Below are 19,391 nucleotides of genomic sequence, written 5' to 3' on the forward strand. Positions count from 1 at the left end.
GTATACTCGAGGTAATGCTTTTGACATACCTTGTCAAAAACAAGTATATTCAAGTATACTACAAGTATGTTTTAAGTAAATAAAAATAATTCTACAGTAATGGTAGCGACACACAAATCTCACGTTATATTTCAATACACTTGCATACATCTTGTCTGTCTTTTGGACTAATTATAAGACCCAAAAGACGTATCCTCTCGACCTCAGTCAAGTTAGGGATCTTGCTGGTTTTTTGTCGTTCCATTAGCGGCAGAGGATGTTACAGCTGCTGCCATCTAGCGGTTGGAGGTTTAATTGCAACACCAAAGTGAACAAAAGCTGTGAATATTTGCATGTTAATTGTCAATAAAAGTAAGTAAGTAAGTAAGTAATATTTATTTATATAGCGCTTTTCGAGACCAGGGTCACAAAGCGCTTTAACAATCAAAACAATACTCAAAACAGTACATACTTCAAAGATCAAGACAACACCGAGAACAACACAGGAGTTCGAGAAATTCAAGGAAAAGCCTGAAGAAATAGAAACGTCTTAAGATGTTTCTTAAAGGACAAGTCATTTATATTCCACTCAAGTAAGGCGACCACAGGTCACATGGTTCCTCACCTCGCCTCAGTGACTGTCCACCCACCAGGGGCTCCCCTGCTCGACTCCGCAAACCCTAATGTGTTTCCAACGAATACAGACGCCGTACATTATCCTCCTCATCGATTCGAAGTAATTACGTTCTCGCTCGTGACTTCTGAAGTCTTGCCGACGACATCATGAATGAACTTCGGGGACGGAAGCTGAGAGGTGAACGAGTCGACGGGTTCGGTTGTAACGATGCAGCAGCAACTAAGTCATCCTTAAACTTACAACTTTTATTAAGTATTTAGAGTCATTTCCTTCACTTCAGTTTCTCCATGCATGTGTCCTGAGGCTTCCACTTAGTGTATTTAAGTTAGTGTATACTTAAGTAGTTAGTATTATACGGTTTACTTTTTCTACTAGTACAAGTATACATTTATCATAAACATGAAGTAGTATGAAGTATACTTTAAACATCCCTTAGCAAGATAAGAGTACATTTGAAAAAATAAGTAGTATACTTAAGTAGTAAGTTAAGTAGTAGGTAAGTAGTAAGTAAGTAAGTCATTGTTATTTGTATAGCTCTTTTCTAGACCAGGGTCACAAAGCGCTTAAACAATCGCAACAATATTCAATAAAGTATATACTTTAAAGATCAAGATAAAACTGATAACACAACAGGAGTTCCAGAAAATCAAGGAAAAGCCTGAACAAATAAAAATGTCTTAAGATGTTTCTTGAAAGTCAGTAGATCCATGAAGCGCAAATACTCTTTACTTTTTCTACTAGTACAAGTATACATGTAATACAAAAACTAAAGTAGTATACTTGAAGTATACTTTTAACATCCCTTAGCAAGATAACAGTACATTTAAAACATGTGAGCAGTGTACTTAAGTACTAAGTTAAGAATTAGGAAAGTAGTATAGTTTTTACTTTTTCTACTAGTACAAGTATACATTTAATACAAAAAATAAAGTAGTAGACTTGGAAGTATACTTTTAACATCCCTTAGCAAGATAACAGTACATTTTAAACATTTTAGTAGTGTATTTAAGTAGGAAGTTAAGAAGTAGTAAAGTAGTAAAGTTTTTACTTTTTCTACTAGTACAAGTATACATGTAATACAAAAACTAAAGTAGTATACTTGAAGTATACTTTTAACATCCCTTAGCAAGATAACAGTACATTTAAAAACATGTGCATAGTATACTTAGGTTGTTAGTTAAGTAGTAGTAAAGAAGTTTACTCTTTACTTTTTCTACTAGTACAAGTATACATTTAATACAATAACTGAAGTAGTATACTTGAAGTATACTTTTAACATCCCTAAGCAAGATAACAGTACATTTTAAACATTTGAGTAGTGTACTCAAGTAGTAAGTTAAGTAGTAGTAAAGTAGTATACTTTTTACTTTTTCTACTAGTACAAGTATACATGTAATACAAAAACTAAAGTAGTATACTTGAAGTATACTTTTAACATCCCTTAGCAAGATAACAGTACATTTTAAACATTTGAGTAGTGTACTTAAGTAGTAAGTTAAGTAGTAGTAAAGAAGTTTACTCTTCACTTTTTCTACTAGTACAAGTATACATTTAATACAAACACTGAAGTAGTATACTTGAAGTATACTTTTAACATCCCTTAGCAAGATAACAGTACATTTTAAACATTTTAGTAGTGTACTTAAGTAGTAAGTTAAGTAGTAAAGTAGTAAAGTTTTTACTTTTTCTACTAGTACAAGTATACATGTAATACAAAAACTAAAGTGGTATACTTGAAGTATACTTTTAACATCCCTTAGCAAGATAACAGTACATTTAAAAACATGTGCATAGTATACTTAGGTTGTTAGTTAAGTAGTAGTAAAGAAGTTTACTCTTTACTTTTTCTACTAGTAGAAGTATACATTTAATACAAACACTGAAGTAGTATACTTGAAGTATACTTTTAACATCCCTTAGCAAGATAACAGTACATTTTAAACATTTTAGTAGTGTACTTAAGTATTTAGTTAAGAAGTAGTAAAGTAGTAAAGTTTTTACTTTTTCTACTAGTACAAGCATACATGTAATACAAAAACTAAAGTAGTATACTTGAAGTTTACTTTTAACATCCCTTAGCAAGATAACAGTACATTTAAAACATGTGCATAGTATACGTAGGTTGTTAGTTAAGTAGTAGTAAAGAAGTTTACTTTTTACTGTTTTCTACTAGTACAAGTATAGTTTTAATACAAAAACTAAAGTAGTATACTTGAAGTATACATATAACATCCCTAAGCAAGATAACAGTACATTTGAGTACTGTACTTAAGTAGTAGTTAAGTGGTATACGTTTTACTTGTTCTACTTGTACAAGTACAAATTTAATACAAACAATCAAGTAGTATACTTTAAGTATAATTTTGACATCCTTTAGCAAAAACAGGTATATTCAAGTGAACTTTAAGTATAATTTTTTAATACTAAAAAATCAAGTAGTATACTTAAAGTATATTTTTGACATCCCTTAGCAAAAACAAGTGAATTCAAGTGTAAGTATACTTATTAAATACTAAAATTTGAGGAGTATACTTAAATGTGTACTATGAGTATACTTATTAAATACAAAAATTCAAGTAGTATACTTAAAGTATACTTTTGACATACCTTAGCAAAAACAAGTATATTCAAGTTCACTATGAGTATACTTATTAAATACAAAAATTCGAGTAGTATACTTAAAGTATACTTTTGACATCCCTTAGCAAAAACAAGTATATTCAAGTGTACTATGAGTACATGAGATGCTTTAAATAAATGAAAATAATACTAAAATAATACATATGATGAAGTATACTTTATTAAATACACTTTTAAAGTACTTGATAAAGTACTGTATAATGTTTTTTTATCGTCACCTGTGGTAATCCCGAAGTAAACTGCAAAGGATTATGGGAGTGGATAAAAGGTTGGCAGAAAACAGACTTTTTGGTGTTATTGTTAAAAAACACTAGTTATCTTGAAGTGTGTGAATTTGTCAGTACAAAATCCTACCATAATTATAGTATAAAGAATAGTGTACTTAAATTACGTTTTTGTAAACAGAGTGAATATCTAGTTCACTGGGTGTATAGACGAGTACAGTTGAAAGTAGTATACTCAAAATGGTCCAAATCAGTTGGAGGAATCCTCAAACTTGTATACTTTTAGTACATCATCAATACATTTACTACTACAAATACTTTGTACCTTAGTACTTGATCAATTGAACTTCAAGTTTACTACTTTTTGTGTCCTCCCAGAACAGTTTCCTGCACAAGTAAGTAAGTAAGTAAGTAATTTTTATTTATATAGCGCTTTTCCAGACCAGGGTCACAAAGCGCTTAAACAATCAAAACAATATTCAATAAAGTATATACTTTAAAGAAGATACAACTGATAACACAACAGGAGTTCCAGAAAATCAAGGAAAAACCTGAACAAATAAAAACTACAAACAATATTTTGATACTCAATTTCACTTTGTAAAGCCCCTTTAAAAAACATGGTAAAAGTATTTGAATATACTTTCTATTTTTAGCTACAATTCATCATGTGGGGGGTTTTTTTTCTTAAAGTATCAACAGTACTGCAGATGAAAAAAAAGAACCTATGACTCATAATAGTGCAGAATTAAATTAAAGCATTTTATACATAGTTAAAAATGGAATAAATAAGTTTGACACAAACCTTGAATCACCCTTGGGGTAAAAAAAAGAAGATATAATTGATTAATTTATCATTTGACATGCAGCAAGTACACGTTGATCACTGCAGTATGACTAACAGTATTTTTCAACCTTGTATTAAAACATCCTTCAGCTCTGGCTGAAAAAAAAAAAAATACTCATTCAACATTCAAGGCTGTTTGTTTGCATCATTTTTTATAAGTAAAACACAGCTTTAATACTTGTTCAACTATGTTGTTTATTTTAAAAACAATGTGTTAATATTTTAAGATGATTTGACTATGATTCCCTTTTTAAATCATTCGGTAAATACATGCATTTTTTTTATATTTCAGTATTTAATTTGCACAAATATGAGTAGAAACTAGAAGATGTTTTGTTTTTACCTTCTTCAGAGATGACATTCTAAGTGGACGTTCCTCTGGCAAATCCCTCGCATATTATGGAGATTCCAAGTTTTTCGCAGAAAAAACTACTGAATCTGAACCACGAGGTTTTTTCCAAAATCATCTCGCTTCTCCTCCCGTGCAGCTGCATCGCTTTGCGCATGCGCGGCCGCATGGCTGTATTGACGTCGTCCCACGAGAGAGGGCGCTCTTCAGTTACCCGCACTCATACTTCAATAAAATATTATTATTTTTTAACTATTTTTAATATTTATTTTAACATTGACATGTATCCGGAGCATACTTAAAAACTTTATTTACTAATTATCAGCGTATTATTCCGACTTAACTTTTTTTTTAAATAATTTAACAAATTAAATTCCTACTTCAAGTTTTTATTATCTTTTCTTTAAATGTTTTCTTATATTTATTAAATCCGCTCACTTGTATTTAAAAAAAAATTATATGTAAAAGTTGAATTCGTGTCGACGGAAGTTGACACTCGTGTTTCCGGTCCCCTTTTCAAAATACAACTCACACCCCACTTTCGGTCCGTGGGAACATTGACATAGGAGGATAAATAAAGGTTTAGTTTATTACAATTATTTAGTGTATCCCACTCCACGTTTTCGATGGAATGTATTTCCCGCAGCAATCCAATTCGTATATTTAGCTTATTAGCTATTTGCTAGTAGCTGCTAGCATGCTAGCTCTCTCTCTTTTCTTGTGATTTACGTCAATTCTTTATCAAAACGTGTCATGTGGAGGTTGCTGGTGAAATGACACAGAGGAAAGAAGGTAAGGATGCCAGATAAATATTGTATTTTTCTCTAGTCACTTAAAAGCAGCAGTTATGCTACCACTAGCAAGGATGTAAACAAACGCTCAGAGCTAGCTGTCAAGCTAATCCTACAACAATTCTACTGTAGTAGTCAAGCATATTATTGACTTATTTACCTGTGATCGCAACAGTGTTGTGATAATAATTGTGATATCTTGTTTAATTCTTATGTTTCAGTCCATATTTTAAAGTGCAATCCAATGAGTGTGTTTTTAAAAGTGTATATCTCTGTGTGTGTTTGTACAGTTTTCCAGTCAAAGGTCCTTCAGAGGCTTTATCCTGCACCCCTCAAAACAAATGAGGTGATCCCATCATGCAGTGCGGACGAGTTGGCCAAGAGACCATGTAGTAAAAGGAAACGACTCCTCCAGGATGTTGCTCAGAGTAAGACAAGTTTCCTTCATACAAACCTCCCTTGCTTGCATGTGTTCAATACGTTTGATATTTACCTTTTTTTTTTCAACAGCAGATCCTACTAGTACAGACGGTCCTGCTGGTCTGATCACACGAATGTACACGGCTCTACCTTGTCCTCCCGAATATGTAGTTCCCCAGCTTGAGAATATTCAGAGCTCAGTCGGTAAGATAAAAAAAAGTACTTTAACAAAAGTTTGGTTTAAGAATATTCTTGTAGTTGTTGCTTATATTTATTTTTTATATATTTTAAAATGGGTTTCTGAAGTTCACACAAAATGAATATATACAAATACTCAAGAGGGTTTATACCGTATAGATTGTCCAAAATATACTTTATGAAACTATATTTTTTCTACAGTGTGTAGCATTACAACTCCAAAATCTAATTCAACCCTGGAAGTAAATTTATTTATTTTTGTTAATACTTAATTGGCTTTAAATAATATTTCTGATGAATATTCTTCTGTAACATAGACGCTAGGACGCTTCAAATACGTGATGTAACACTAGATTTACCTTAATATCACTTGTATTTAACAGGCATTATTTTGTAATAACTCTTTAGCGATAAAAGAAAGCACCAATATGTTTCTACTATTTACTTTTCACTATTTTTATGACTAATGACTCTTATTCTCCTCACAGAAGACTGTATTCCCGATTCCAAAGAAGAATCGGACCAAGATGATGATCAAGGCCAGCAAAAAAGGAGACGAAGAAGAAGGAAAATAAAACCATCTTCTCCTGATAACCCGGGTAAAGAACTTGATGATCCGATAAACGGCTCGGATCAGACGCCGGCCGGTGAAGGAGGAGAGCGCATCAGCAGGAACAAGAAGAGGAAGCTGAAGAAGAAACGACATAAAGAGAAACTGCTCTCGTTGGGTTTGATGCCTAAAGCTGCTGCCCTGGAGTTTACATACCAGAGACATGATGATGATGATGATGAGGAGGACGATGAGCAGAAAAAGGTCGCTCGCGTGTCAGACTTCCTCAGGACCACGATGGAGGTCTACGTGTCAGATCGTGAGTATAAAACCGCTGCTGATTTTTTTCCATTTAAGCCACAATCCTCTCCATCATTGTTGACATCTTAAAAATGTCAGGTCGCTCTGACAGCAGAAATTGTTTTTCTTTGCAATTCACCAACATGTGCAGCCAAAATCCAAAAGTCTGAAAAACCAATCCAATTATGCATTAAATGGATCACGTAAGAAGATATTAAGCACCTCACTGAAGTGTTTTTGCTTAAAGTCTGCATTATTTAAAGGTGTCTAATGGAAAGAGTGCTCCGACCGACCAGGAGGACTTCAGAAACGATAGAGTTTTATCAAAAATGTAGGCACAAAAAAAACATTTTTGGTCACAATAAGGCTAACTTTAGCATTAGCTCAATGAAGTGTTTTTTCAATTTATTTTAAAATACATGTTCAAGATAATGCAATATATCCAGTTTCCCCCCACCTCTTGCCCCAACTAGCTAGGACAGACATGTTCAATTTTTTTTTTTTTAATTCGCTAAAATGTTCTTCTTGATGATGTTTTAACTAAATAAAAATTAAAGCAGGCTTTAGAATCTTATCTTGATTATAAGTTAAGGTTAATGTGGATCTAAAATATTAAGTGCATTCATCATCAGAACGTATCACGGTATTGAGGGGTATACAGGTTTTTTTTTAGCAAGTAGCTTAGTATCTAGTAGCAAAACTATTTAACCCATAATAGTGTTAAATTTACGTCAAATCTGAATTAAAGAACTTCTACATTAATCTTGATTAATGCATTTATTATTCAATGTTTTTTCTGGTCATATATATAACCTTTCTTGTTTATAACTACCTAAACCCATGTGTTATCTCAGGGTCAAGGTGTCCCGAACGCCTGATTTAAAAAATGGGTTTGTGGTATCCCTTGTGTTGTCTCTGGGTCAAGGTGATCAACCTCCAACACTGCATATGTATTTATGCAAACCAGGCCGTTCATCTTGACCCATAGACTACACAAGGGATTCAAAAACCACGTTTGTTTTTAGGCCTTCGGGTCACCTTGACCCTGAGATAACACATGCGCTTGATGGAGTCTACTGACTCCTTTAAGAAACACCTTAAGACGTTTCTATTTGTTCAGGCTTTTCCTTGAATTTCTCGAACTCCTGTGTTGTTCTCAGTATTATCTTGATCTTTAAAGTATGTACTTTTTTGAGTATTGTTTTGATTGTCTAAGCGCTTTGTGACCCTGGTCTAGAAAAGCGCTATATAAATAAATATTACTTACTTACTTACATGGGTTAATTTATTTGGTGAATGGTGGAGGGAAAGTAAAAAATAGAGGGGTATCTAGATGTATTCATGCAACAAGCAATCTCCAATTTAAAAATAAAAATTATGTGGTTGATTATGTGGTTTATAGTCAACTATTCTAGTAAAGACCTCATAAAATACGACTGGTCCCCCAGTTTCTTTTTAAAAGCCTGTATCACTACATCCCCTCGCAGCTTGAATAATGTCTAAAGGCTACACTTAAACTTGATGCAACATTCTCAGAAAGTTTGAAAATTGTGTGTTTAACGCTCATCATTAATGTCAAGCACGCAGCACGGTCATCTCAAATAATTACACTGTGCAGTTGAGAGTTTTTAATAAAGGCTCAGCAGCGGCTTGGTAAACAAGTTCATTACACGGCGGCGTGAGCTGAACATTAAAACCTGACCTGCGAGCTGAAGAGCTTTCTTAGGGACTCGAATGAAGCCGTTCCTCGCGCTGATGAATGACGCTGATGGTGCTGCAACTAAATATTGATTCTCCTGCCGAGGGATGATGGGAGGTTCATGTATATTTGCTTGGATCCCTAAACGTATGTGCCGTCGCCTCGATTTAAGATGTCGTTCATTTCAATCCTTTCTCTGGTCTGAAGCTGAAACCAAGAAGGTTCCCGGCCTGAGCCGGACTCTCGAGGAGCTGTTGAGCGACGTGGTCGATGGAAGTCGACCTCCTTCGTTTCTCCAGCGGCTCCATGATCTCGCCGTGTTGTCGCAGAAGAAAGATGGAGATGGACTCAGGAAAGCGGTGGAGAGTCTCGGAGATAACACGTGGATGACGGCAGGTGAGGCGGAGATCTGCTCCAACAAAGCACTTCCTGGTCGTAGGTGACCTTCCGACGCAACTCGCATGTTAGCGACGCTGATCTCGCCCTAAATTTAAACCCCTCGGACACAACATCCTCAAGCCCCCAGACACGACTCACCTGGCGCTGAGTAGCCGAGTGTAATTGGATGAAATCGGAAGCTCTGAGAATAAAGATCAAGAAGACTCTCTAGTGTTGACCTTGATGACCATCTATAGTTTAAATAAATAAATGAGTTAATCCGTAACTAATTGATGGAATAGATGTATTTTTGCAGAACATCCAGGTTCTGTAGCGGCTTTTTCCCCATTAAACTCAAACTCGGATCAACACTTACTATATAAATGATGTACATTGATCGTGATATATTACTTTAAATAAACATTTTATGACTGATTTTTTTTTAGTTTAGTCATTTCTAATGGGAATTTTAAATGTTGAAATGTTCCTTCTATTTTTTATCTGTTTCCGGAATCTTCTTGTTCTTATTTATTCCGAATATATGAAAATATGTCCTTAAATTTTTGCACATTTTACCTACAATTGACACGAAATGTATTTTTTTTATTACTTTTTTTAATCTCACCTTAAAATTTGGATGAAATGCCTTAATTTTTGTTTTAATTTGGTCAGAATTCATTAGCGGATCGATTTTAATAAATAAAGATTTATATATTATTTCGAAATGATATTTCTTTACAGGTATTTACATTCTGCTGTATTTGTAGTGTTTTGCATGCAACCAGTTGTTTCTACCAGCAGGGGAGCTGTTCCATTTTACAAGTCATCTACGAATCAGAAACTTTATAGTTTTAAAAACAACATGATATTTGTTTTTTTTGTGGTGGGAATTACAGAATAAAATTTAAATTAAACACAAAATATGCAATTCAAAAACAGAACCAATTAAATATAAATGACAAATTAAACGTCAAATTTTCAGGTTGTGACTGACCTTTTTTATATCAACCCCAAACTACGTAAAACAACCCTTTTTAATTAATCGTTCAAGATTCCACAAGAAGGAAACTTGCCAACAAAAACTGAAATTACAAAAGGTCGTCCCTTTTGGCTGGCTTGTCCAGTTCTCTTTAGAATTATTATCATTTGTATGCACAATTCAAGCCACTTTCTCTTCAGAACCTTCAAGAAAATCTTATCAACAAAAGCAACAAGGATTTGAAATATTGTTTTTTTTGTCTTTCAGAAGAAACTACAGCCGTCATGGTTCTGTTCCAATACTGGATCACAGACATCCTCCTCACGCGGTGCGAGAAACGAGGCGACCAACTGTGACTCAAACTTCTCACGGATAAATAAATATATTTTTTATATAAATTCCAGTTTCTTTTTGTTGTGTTTCTTGTTGTGTGCGTCGCTGCACGAGGAGAAAGGCAAAAGGCTTAATCCTGATCTGAGGGAAATCCTTCCATCCTGCCATGAGCGAGTCTGGCAACGCTCCCGTCTCGCTTGTTAGTAACGACTTGTTTGTTTTGCCGCTGCTCAAACGAACCGAGCGTTTGATTGGACCGTTTCACCGGCTGCCAATAATAAAAAGCGAGACACACACAAACAGTGTTTCACCAGCTTGGACCTGCAGATTTCTGAACCCCCCCCCCCCCCACCCAGACTCTGATATCCAGTCTGATCCTCGTTGTTCCCTTTGTGATCCGACTGCTCCTTTTAGCGGCGTCACAGTATGTCGTCGAGTTACCTTGAGATCCAGAACCTCCCGGGGAGCCTGCTCTAATACATTCATCCGTGGTTCTGTTGCCAAAGGGATGAGTTCATGGAAAGTACACAACTTGTCTGAGACGCACTTGTTGTGAAGTAGTTTTGACGACAAATGTGTTTGTTTGTTCAAATCCATCAGGGGTTAAAGAGAGGGGGAACCTGGCGGCGGTATCACGGGTGGCCAAGGCACTGTAGGAGGTGAGGGTTGAGCCACGTGTTTCATTTTGGATTGGTACTGACCCCTGCCAAACCACGAACAAAAAAAGGATTTAAGATCAACTAATGTGAAAACCTGACTCACTAACATGTTTACCTCTCCAAGATGCAGTAAGTCCCTCATCATGACCATGTTTTGAACTAATTACTTTATAAATCTGGGCGAATGAGAGGTTACAAGAGCCGAGTCCATTATGACGTAATAATGACTTCACTCCTCCTCCAGCCAGCTGAAATCATGCCTGCTTTGTTTATACAATGAGCCCCTTCAAGTGGGGGACTTTTGCCATTGATGATGCGTGGTGACAAACCAGCAGAGTGGGCGTGGTTATAGTTAAGGAAGCCTATGCTTGTCTGCAAGGAATGTAAGCTTAAAAACTTTGATTACATTTTACGCATGTGTTTCAAAAAAAGTACTTTTTTTATTACAGGTCAAATAATAATATGTTTTTTTGGACTAGATTTTCAACAGCGTCAATATCTTGGAAAAGCAATTCCTAATCTTCAAAATTCTTAATTTAACTGTTTCCAAAAATGGCAAATTCATGCATAAATATATTTGTTTCGCTTCATGGAGCGTCATACTTGTGAGAGTCCACTAGATGTCACTATCTTTTTAAACAGTAATTATATTGAAACCTTATTTTTAAACAGAGGAGCCACTTACTGAGATTGAGTTTCTTTTTTTTAAGTATGTTTCTAGGTAACAGACTTTCCCTTGGGTTGTTTCAGGGTCAAGATGACCCGAAGGCCCAAAAACAAATGTGTCTGAGGTATCCCTTGTGTTGATTTTTGCTACTACATATGTATCTATGGAAGCCAAAGAAAAAGAAACCTTGACCTTGACTCAAAATCAACAAAAGGGATACCTCAAACACATTTGTTTTCTGGCTAAATACACATTATTTTCAATTATTTGGAGGTACTGAACTCTAAAAAAGGGGGATGGCCACTCATTCTATATACCATTTACATATCATACATGTCATATTTATCATAATTGTAACATTTACCTGAGAAAAAGATCGTAAATATTTAATGCTAAATCAATGTATGTACAATTCCAGGTGAGGTTCTCCTGGTACATGTTGTACGATCAACTATGGTGTGAAAAAATTGGCTCCCAGGACTCAACCTCTCTTTGTCCGACGGTGCCAAGTCTCCAGTAATCTTCTTTGATTCTCCACCTGCCCGGATTAGAGGGCGTTATGCAAGAGCCAAGCAAGTGATAAGACGCGACGAACGACGAAGTCAAAACACAGAGCCGAGGAGAGGTTGAAAGAGTCCACAAGAAAACCCTGAAAGAAGGGTCTCCCCGTCCTGGGGGGCCAGGGAGGGAAGCCCTGAAGAACCGCTGCTTCTGAGAAGAACGTCCAGGAGCAGAGATGTTTCTTTTACTGCGCAGACTGACGCCCGGATACATCCGACTGTTGCAGGTAAGTTTAGTCAACATTTTGGAAGAATATTCTTAAAGAAGAAAATGTGTAGTTTTTCATTATTACGTTAAAAAAACCCGTGTATATTTAAATTTATTGTGAGTTAATTTAAATGCAAATACTTACATAAACTTAACTTAACTTAACTTACATAAATTAATTATAATTTTGACACACATAATAACTAATTATAAAAGAAATTAAAACCTTTTTTTCCCTTTAATTTAAATAAAATTAGCCATGAAATTAATTATTGATTGGTCAAATCAACACTATTCATTGATTGATATTATTTTAATTCTTCTATTTTTTGTTGTTGTTTCTTCAGTAAATACACAGAAAAAAAAACGGAAAAAACTATAAAAAATAAAGATAATAATTTATAAAACCATCACATTTTACTTATAATAATAAATAAAAACAATAACTAAACTAAACTAAATAATTCTAAATTTATTTAAGGCTATAATCTATATATACAGTTATTTATAACTACAAGCAGGATAGAAATAGAAATAACTGTCATCATGAACTACTTTAATATTTTATATTTTATGTCATATGCAGTGTTCACCTTGACCCAGAGACAACACAAGGGATACCACAAACATATTTTTATCGGGGGCGTTCGGGTCACCTTGACCCTGAGATAACCAAAGGTTAAGGTAGTTATGAACACCAAAGGTCATATATGTTATGTTTTTTATTATCATTCTTTGGATTAAGTTTAATTTAATGAACATTAAATACATTTAAACTGCTAAGACTATACATAGCTACCATTATAAAGTTTTTTCTTTATATAAAAATATTTGTAAAGTTAAAATAATAGATTCATTTAAACTTTACTTTGAATTTCTTAAATCACCTTTTTTAACATAAAAAAAATAAGTACTGTAGAAATAAGCTGTAATTACCGCTGCAGCTTGTTTGCTATTATGCAAATATGGCAGCACAGACGGATAAAAATAAATAAAATCAGCGCCGGCTCACTGTGCATAATCACCTCACTGGTTGAAATCAAAGCGCCACTTCATTGATTTGTAAATGGGAGCGTTAGAACCCGGTGAATGGGTTTTTAACGGAGCGTGATGCAAATTCATTACGAAGTCTGAAGGTTTTATCTCGACGCCGTTAATGATAGTCAGGGGTCTGCCTGGCAAATTGCCCGTGTCAAAATACAGACACACTTTTGTTTGCCGATTTCAGGTTGATGCGTTTTTAATCTATGTCATGGCAGATTGAGGAAGGCTTTATTTTTGGGTCGGGAAAAAATGTGCTAATAATAAAAGCAAAAGTTTGAAAAGTTTATGTTTCCCCACCAGACGCAGGCCTACCATAATGTCGGTCTGACGCCGGCGGCGGAGAAGTCGGTCCCTGGCCTGGCCGTGATTCTGGGCGCAGTGGGGATCGGCATGTGCGGCTACAGCTCCAGGCAGCTCGCCCTCTACCACCGGCCCTCCGCCAGGGTGCTGCAGTGGGCCGGCACCTACACCGACGCCAGCGTGTCCGGAGCCGCCGCCCAGAGGTCCACGGATCCTCATCACGCCGGCCAACCGGCCCCTAGCTTCGTGGGCCAGAGATTTCCTTAGAACGGTGTTCGGCCAACACCTTAGGTTGACTCTTGGTTTTCCAGCGAGTTTGCATGTTGAAGATTGTAGCTATGCCGGCCCATTCCTGGAGTGAGGCCCATGTGCTCTCTGGTGATATGCAAACTGACCTGAGTCTGCACCTATGTGTTTGACCCTAAGAGTCGGTAGTTTCGATTGTGTTGTTCGAGAAGATGCTGCTATCCTGCTGTACTCGTCGTCATTTGTAGCGAAATACAAAGATGGCTGCTTAGAGTTGCAACTGCAAATAAAGAGTTAACGCTAGCCAGCTGAAATGATGCGTCCTAAAAAGGCTAAAATATGATGTTTCCCGTCCCTTGGAGGCCGTGAATATGCTCACCAATGACAATGTGCATGTAAAGGCTAATGCCTTCGCTCTCCAGAAGTAGAAGGTACTAGAAGCGTAGGGTACTCTAAATTTAGCCTACCAAACCACTGTTCAGGACCTTGTCCAATCCCCCCATAGTATAACCATACTAGCAAAGGGAGAATTAACTTGCTATCTAATGGATTCTTTGCCTGAGAATGTAGCCATTCATTCTCCCAATTCTGCGACCAAGACACATAAAGTCTTCTTCATATCCAGATCAAACTGGTCTATCTTCATACCAAGATCTCCAACAAGCTAGGTGTGCCACTTCACGGACCAGTACGCGACTTTGACCCTTAATTGATGTCACAATTAGAACCTTGCTCACTTCTTAGAACCCGGATCTTGAAATACTTCCCCTTGGCTCTCAAGGGATCACAGTTTATTCATAGATTGCCGAGTCATGCTAACAGATTGCCGAGTCAAGGTAACGGACCCAGAATAGAAACCACCTGCTGTCAACGACTGTAGGTGAGGTTATTCTCGGGGAGTGAACTAATCTGGAATCATAATCTAAGAGAAGCATGTTGTTTTCTGAGCTTCCCAGTTTCGTGCTATTCTCCCTGCGGTGTCCGCCATTTTTTTTTCAGTTTGGTTTTTCCAATGGATACACTTTCCAATTGCAAACGAAAAAAGGCGAGACACCGAGTGTGGTTGAGGATATGTGCTGTGCCTTTTTTCGGGAAGGATTGCGATATGTCTCGTTGCACAATTCCTATAATCACCTATTAGGGATTACCAAAAGAACCAGGTTCAGGTCCAAATTGATTTTTGTAGAACCTTTTCTTCAACCCATCATCTGGAGCTTTCTCAGGATTAATAGACCTTATCTCTAGTGCACCAAGTTGGTTAGGAAAAGTGAAGGTCCTGCTCTGTCAACACTCAAAAGGTCGGCCGGACCTTGTAATCAATCGACAGTTGAGCAGTTCTCCTGCCAAATGATCCTGGCAGGGAGGGTGGACTTAAGATCGTGGGTTTTAAGCGCCCTCAAAAGTGAACCTGGAGCGCAGTATTTCACAAATAGAATGGTGGTAATCCACTCAGCTGAAGAGCTAATGGATCCAACTGGCATAGGTCGCTAAAGAAACGGTCACCTGACTCAGCACCTGTAAACAACGTAACAAGTCATCCCCCCTAAAAAACAGGCGCCTTCAACCTCTAACGTTCAACTTTCGTTAATTTTCTATTCGACAGAAAAGTCTGATCCCATGGTTGCTGTGTGGAATCTCTCTATTCATCTTGAAAGTGTTGTTAACAAATATAGGGAGGAAAAAAAAAACTATTGTGATGTCATCAGTGTTAGCCCACAATAAAAAAGTGATTACGCAGAATAAAACTGGATTCTTTCATTTTTCTTCTTTCTGAGAATGTTGTTTTAATAAGATAAACATTTTAAAGAAAATGTTATATTTTTTAAGGAAGATTCTGTTCAAAGGGTAGAAATGTCTAAAAGGACATTTTGGTTTTGATAAAGAGTAATAGAGATCCATCCATCTTCTTTTTTTTCTTTAGAAATAAAGATAAATAAGGAGAAAAAAGGAGGTGACAATAAAATAACAAACATAAAATCAACCAACTTCAGTACAAGTCATTGAAATACATCCATTATGAAATCGCAATTGCTGCTAAAGTATTTGAAAGAATTTACAATAAAACAAGTTGTATTTCTTACAATTAACAACATTACTTTTTACGACAACGAGACTTATTTTGAAGTTTTTTTACTCCAGAAGAAGTTGCTGCTGCGGCTGAACCGCGCCCTCTAGCGGCCGAAGAAAAACGGACATCGGTGTCATCGGTAATCGATTATATCAATGTTTCTCGAGCAGGTCTTCGGTTCGGTTCCTCCTCTGCGATGAAGTTGTTACTTTTCCCTCAGCAACATGTGACGCGTTAACACTCGAGACAGAACACGTTTTTTTTTTTAAGTCTTTCTTTCGTTTTTGTTTTTGTCTTGAAGACAAGTGTGGAAGTGAAGTGGACCGAACCCGTGGGTTTTATTTCTCCCTGTCAGGTCAGTTTTTTTAAATCTTAAAACGTCTCGTTTTTGTCATAAAAATGTATTTGGCGATTATTTGAAAGGCTTTTATCGGGTTTTTTCAACTATTATTGTTGTTTTATTTGCTCCGTTGAGTCACAGGCGGGAAAAAGAAACTTCTTTAAACACGAAGAGGATCCGCGACTTGAATATTTTTTGTTCTGTGTTCGACCCAGTTGAAGCAGAGGGATCACCTGCTGGACACAAGGTTCCGGACCATGGGGAACTTCTCCAGCAAAGACAACCATGGACTCTCAGGTGCGGTTTTTTTTTATTTTGTTCCTTAAAACGGATCCAAACGGTGTTTGTGTCGACTCTGCAGTGGTCAGTACCTGTTATAAGATGTCCCGGGATATACATCTGTGACATCACATTAGAGACACGTAGATATCAAGGGTCGACTCGTTGAATGTGGCGCTCAAGAGCTTTACAAATACTAATAAAAGTCAATATTGATTCACTGAGAGAAACAGACTTTTGTTTGTTTTTAAAGCCTGCAGTGATGACACATGTCAAAATATACACACACACAACTGCACTAACTCACAAACCTACACATATACCTACATACACACACAGCTACACAAACTCACACACCTACATGTATACCTACATACACACACAACCACACTAACTCACAAACCTACTCATACACACACAGCTACACAAGCTCACAAACCTACACATATACCTACATACACACACAACCACACAAACTCACAGACCTACACATATACCTACATACGCGCACAACCACACTAACTCACAAACCTACACATATACCTACATACACACACAACTACACTAACTCACACACCTACACAATATACCTACATACACACACAGCTACACAAACTCACAAACCTACACATATACCTACATACACACACAACCACACTAACTCACAAACCTACACATATACCTACATACACACACAACTACACTAACTCACATACCTACACAATATACCTACATACACACACAGCTACACAAACTCACAAACCTACACATATACCTACATACGCGCACAACCACACTAACTCACAAACCTACACATATACCTACATACACACACAACTACACTAACTCACATACCTACACAATATACCTACATACACACACAGCTACACAAACTCACAAACCTACACATATACCTACATACGCGCACAACCACACTAACTCACAAACCTACACATATACCTACATACACACACAACTACACTAACTCGCATACCTACACAATATACCTACATACACACACAGCTACACAAACTCACACACCGACACATATACCTACATACACACACAGCTACACAAACTCACATTCCTACACATATACCTACATATACACACACACGCACACATACCTACATACATACATACACAACCGCACTAACTCACACACATACCTATATACACACACAGCTACACGATCTCACACAAACTTCACCTATTCACCTTATAACACACACGCCTAAATACACACGCAGCTACACATACTCACACACCTACACACATACCTACATACACACACAGCTACACATTCTCACACATACTCACCTACACACACCTAGACAGACACACAACCGCACCAACCTACACACACCTAAACACAATGTGTGTTCGATGAAATAGTAAAATAGCCTGAAATAATGTGAGAATGTGATGGTGAGGCCCTCGATCTAGATTATGTTGACATTTTGGCCCTTTATGCCTCTGCATTAGAGCCTTAAATCAATAATAAATACCATCTAACAATGAATATCCTTCACTAAATGATAGCTACACAACATCTTAAAGACTTTTTGGGAAAAACCTCACCGAAAAAGGTGTTTTTACGAAGTGGTTTGTCATAAAATTGTATTTAAAAAGCACAATTACAAGTCACCTGTATATGTACCAAGTCACATGATGAAGCTAAAAAATGGTTATTATGGGATACATGTAATAAAACTCCCATATGAGACACTAAACATAAATGTGCGCAAAACAACATATTTCAGAAACATGTTCGAAGAAATATCACTTTCATTTAGAAACACAGCTTTTGTACAGTTTATTTATTTATTTTTATCGCCGATTTTTCATTATATTTCATGATTCTGTGGCCGATATCTGATTAAATCTAGCTTTTACCTTTTACTACCTCATAGTTTTACCGTATAAAAAGGCTAGTTTGAAATTCCTTGATTCAATCCCTTCGTTTCAGGATTGGTGGGAATGAAGGGGTTAATCAGGAAAGTCACAACGTAGATGTGTGTGTGTGTGTGTGTGTGTGTGTGTGTGAGGGAGAAACTTGGCAGGCGTCCCGAGCGTTGCTCATCAACCACTGGTCATTCTCCTCTGCGGTTCGCTCGGGCTCCGTCGGGGCCAGCTGTGATGAATCGGCAGAATTCCCCGGCTCAACACAAGGGCAGTGGATTCATCACGGGGAGCCCTTAATGCTATCTGACACACACACACACTCACACACACTCTCCCATACCGCCGGGGTCACGGGCGGACGAGCACGTTAAGAAGTCTTCGGGCATGAGAAAGTTACGAGACATTCCTGTCAGTCTGGACTAATGATCCGGGCTCACAGCAGGTGCCGCTAAACCTTCAGCCGGGTTCGGTCCGAACAAGGCGAAGATTAGTCCAAATTCGAAAAAATGTCTAAATTTGGTGCTGAAAGTCTGAATGGGTTTGAGTGTCGATGTTCCCGGAGGAGTGACCACTGAAGTCCTTTCATTCCAGTCATTGAGTGTTGATGAGTCATGTTGTACGACATAGTTTTATCATGTGTCGTACGAACACGTTTATAATGATTAACTAGTCAGGCCTGAGATCATTCTTGATGATATCTCTGTAGGATTGTTGTTAAATCTGCTGTGAGTGTGTGTTTTTTTTTTTCTGATTTACGTTTAATATCTGTCGCTTGGTGAAGATATTTTGAC

General features: G+C 36.8%; 4 protein-coding genes across 5 annotated transcripts in view; 3 read left to right on the top strand and 1 right to left on the bottom strand.

Moving 5' to 3' along the window:
- The window catches only part of dlgap2a (discs, large (Drosophila) homolog-associated protein 2a), a 191,494-nt gene extending 186,747 nt beyond the window's left edge, over positions 1-4,747 (bottom strand). Inside the window, exon 1 of the mRNA XM_087780459.1 lies at positions 4,671-4,747. Within this exon, the coding sequence (XP_087636585.1) occupies positions 4,671-4,688 (18 nt within the window). The 5' untranslated portion in view covers positions 4,689-4,747. The remainder of the gene's footprint in view (positions 1-4,670) is intronic.
- A 456-nt stretch (positions 4,748-5,203) lies between these two features.
- Positions 5,204-10,383, top strand: erich1 (glutamate rich 1). Of its 2 annotated transcripts, none has more exons than XM_087779706.1 (6): positions 5,204-5,468; positions 5,758-5,895; positions 5,978-6,091; positions 6,574-6,954; positions 8,842-9,030; positions 10,262-10,383. In XM_087779706.1, exons 1-6 carry the CDS (start codon positions 5,450-5,452, stop codon positions 10,345-10,347), a joined length of 927 nt encoding a protein of 308 aa, XP_087635832.1. In that variant the 5' UTR covers positions 5,204-5,449; the 3' UTR covers positions 10,348-10,383. The 2 variants fall into 2 exon arrangements, with proteins under 2 accessions (XP_087635832.1, XP_087635831.1); XM_087779705.1 differs by having other exon boundaries at positions 10,259-10,380.
- A 1,897-nt stretch (positions 10,384-12,280) lies between these two features.
- LOC148060373 (uncharacterized) lies at positions 12,281-14,044 on the top strand. The gene is made up of 2 exons (XM_087780374.1): positions 12,281-12,437; positions 13,763-14,044. The coding sequence occupies exons 1-2, from the start codon at positions 12,387-12,389 to the stop codon at positions 14,027-14,029; spliced, it is 318 nt and encodes a 105-aa protein (XP_087636500.1). The 5' UTR covers positions 12,281-12,386; the 3' UTR covers positions 14,030-14,044.
- A 2,182-nt stretch (positions 14,045-16,226) lies between these two features.
- The window catches only part of cd109 (CD109 molecule), a 102,599-nt gene continuing 99,434 nt past the window's right edge, over positions 16,227-19,391 (top strand). Inside the window, 2 exon segments of the mRNA XM_087780403.1 lie at positions 16,227-16,431; positions 16,632-16,713. Coding sequence (XP_087636529.1) covers positions 16,674-16,713 — 40 coding nt within the window. The 5' untranslated portion in view covers positions 16,227-16,431; positions 16,632-16,673.

This window comes from Callionymus lyra, chromosome 18, assembly GCF_982586985.1.
Source record: "Callionymus lyra chromosome 18, fCalLyr1.hap1.1, whole genome shotgun sequence".
Classification (NCBI taxonomy): Eukaryota; Metazoa; Chordata; class Actinopteri; order Syngnathiformes; family Callionymidae; genus Callionymus; species Callionymus lyra.

Bases quoted from the DNA above. Each gene is read 5' to 3' on its own strand.
- erich1 (XM_087779705.1), top strand. The intron at 5,896-5,977 runs GTAAGACAAGTT...TTTTTTCAACAG, and splicing joins CCTCCAGGATGTTGCTCAGA to CAGATCCTACTAGTACAGAC. The intron at 9,031-10,258 runs GTGAGGCGGAGA...TTTGTCTTTCAG, and splicing joins TAACACGTGGATGACGGCAG to AAGAAACTACAGCCGTCATG.
- LOC148060373 (XM_087780374.1), top strand. From the start codon at position 12,387: ATGTTTCTTTTACTGCGCAGACTGACGCCCGGATACATCCGACTGTTG. The intron at 12,438-13,762 runs GTAAGTTTAGTC...TTTCCCCACCAG, and splicing joins GATACATCCGACTGTTGCAG to ACGCAGGCCTACCATAATGT.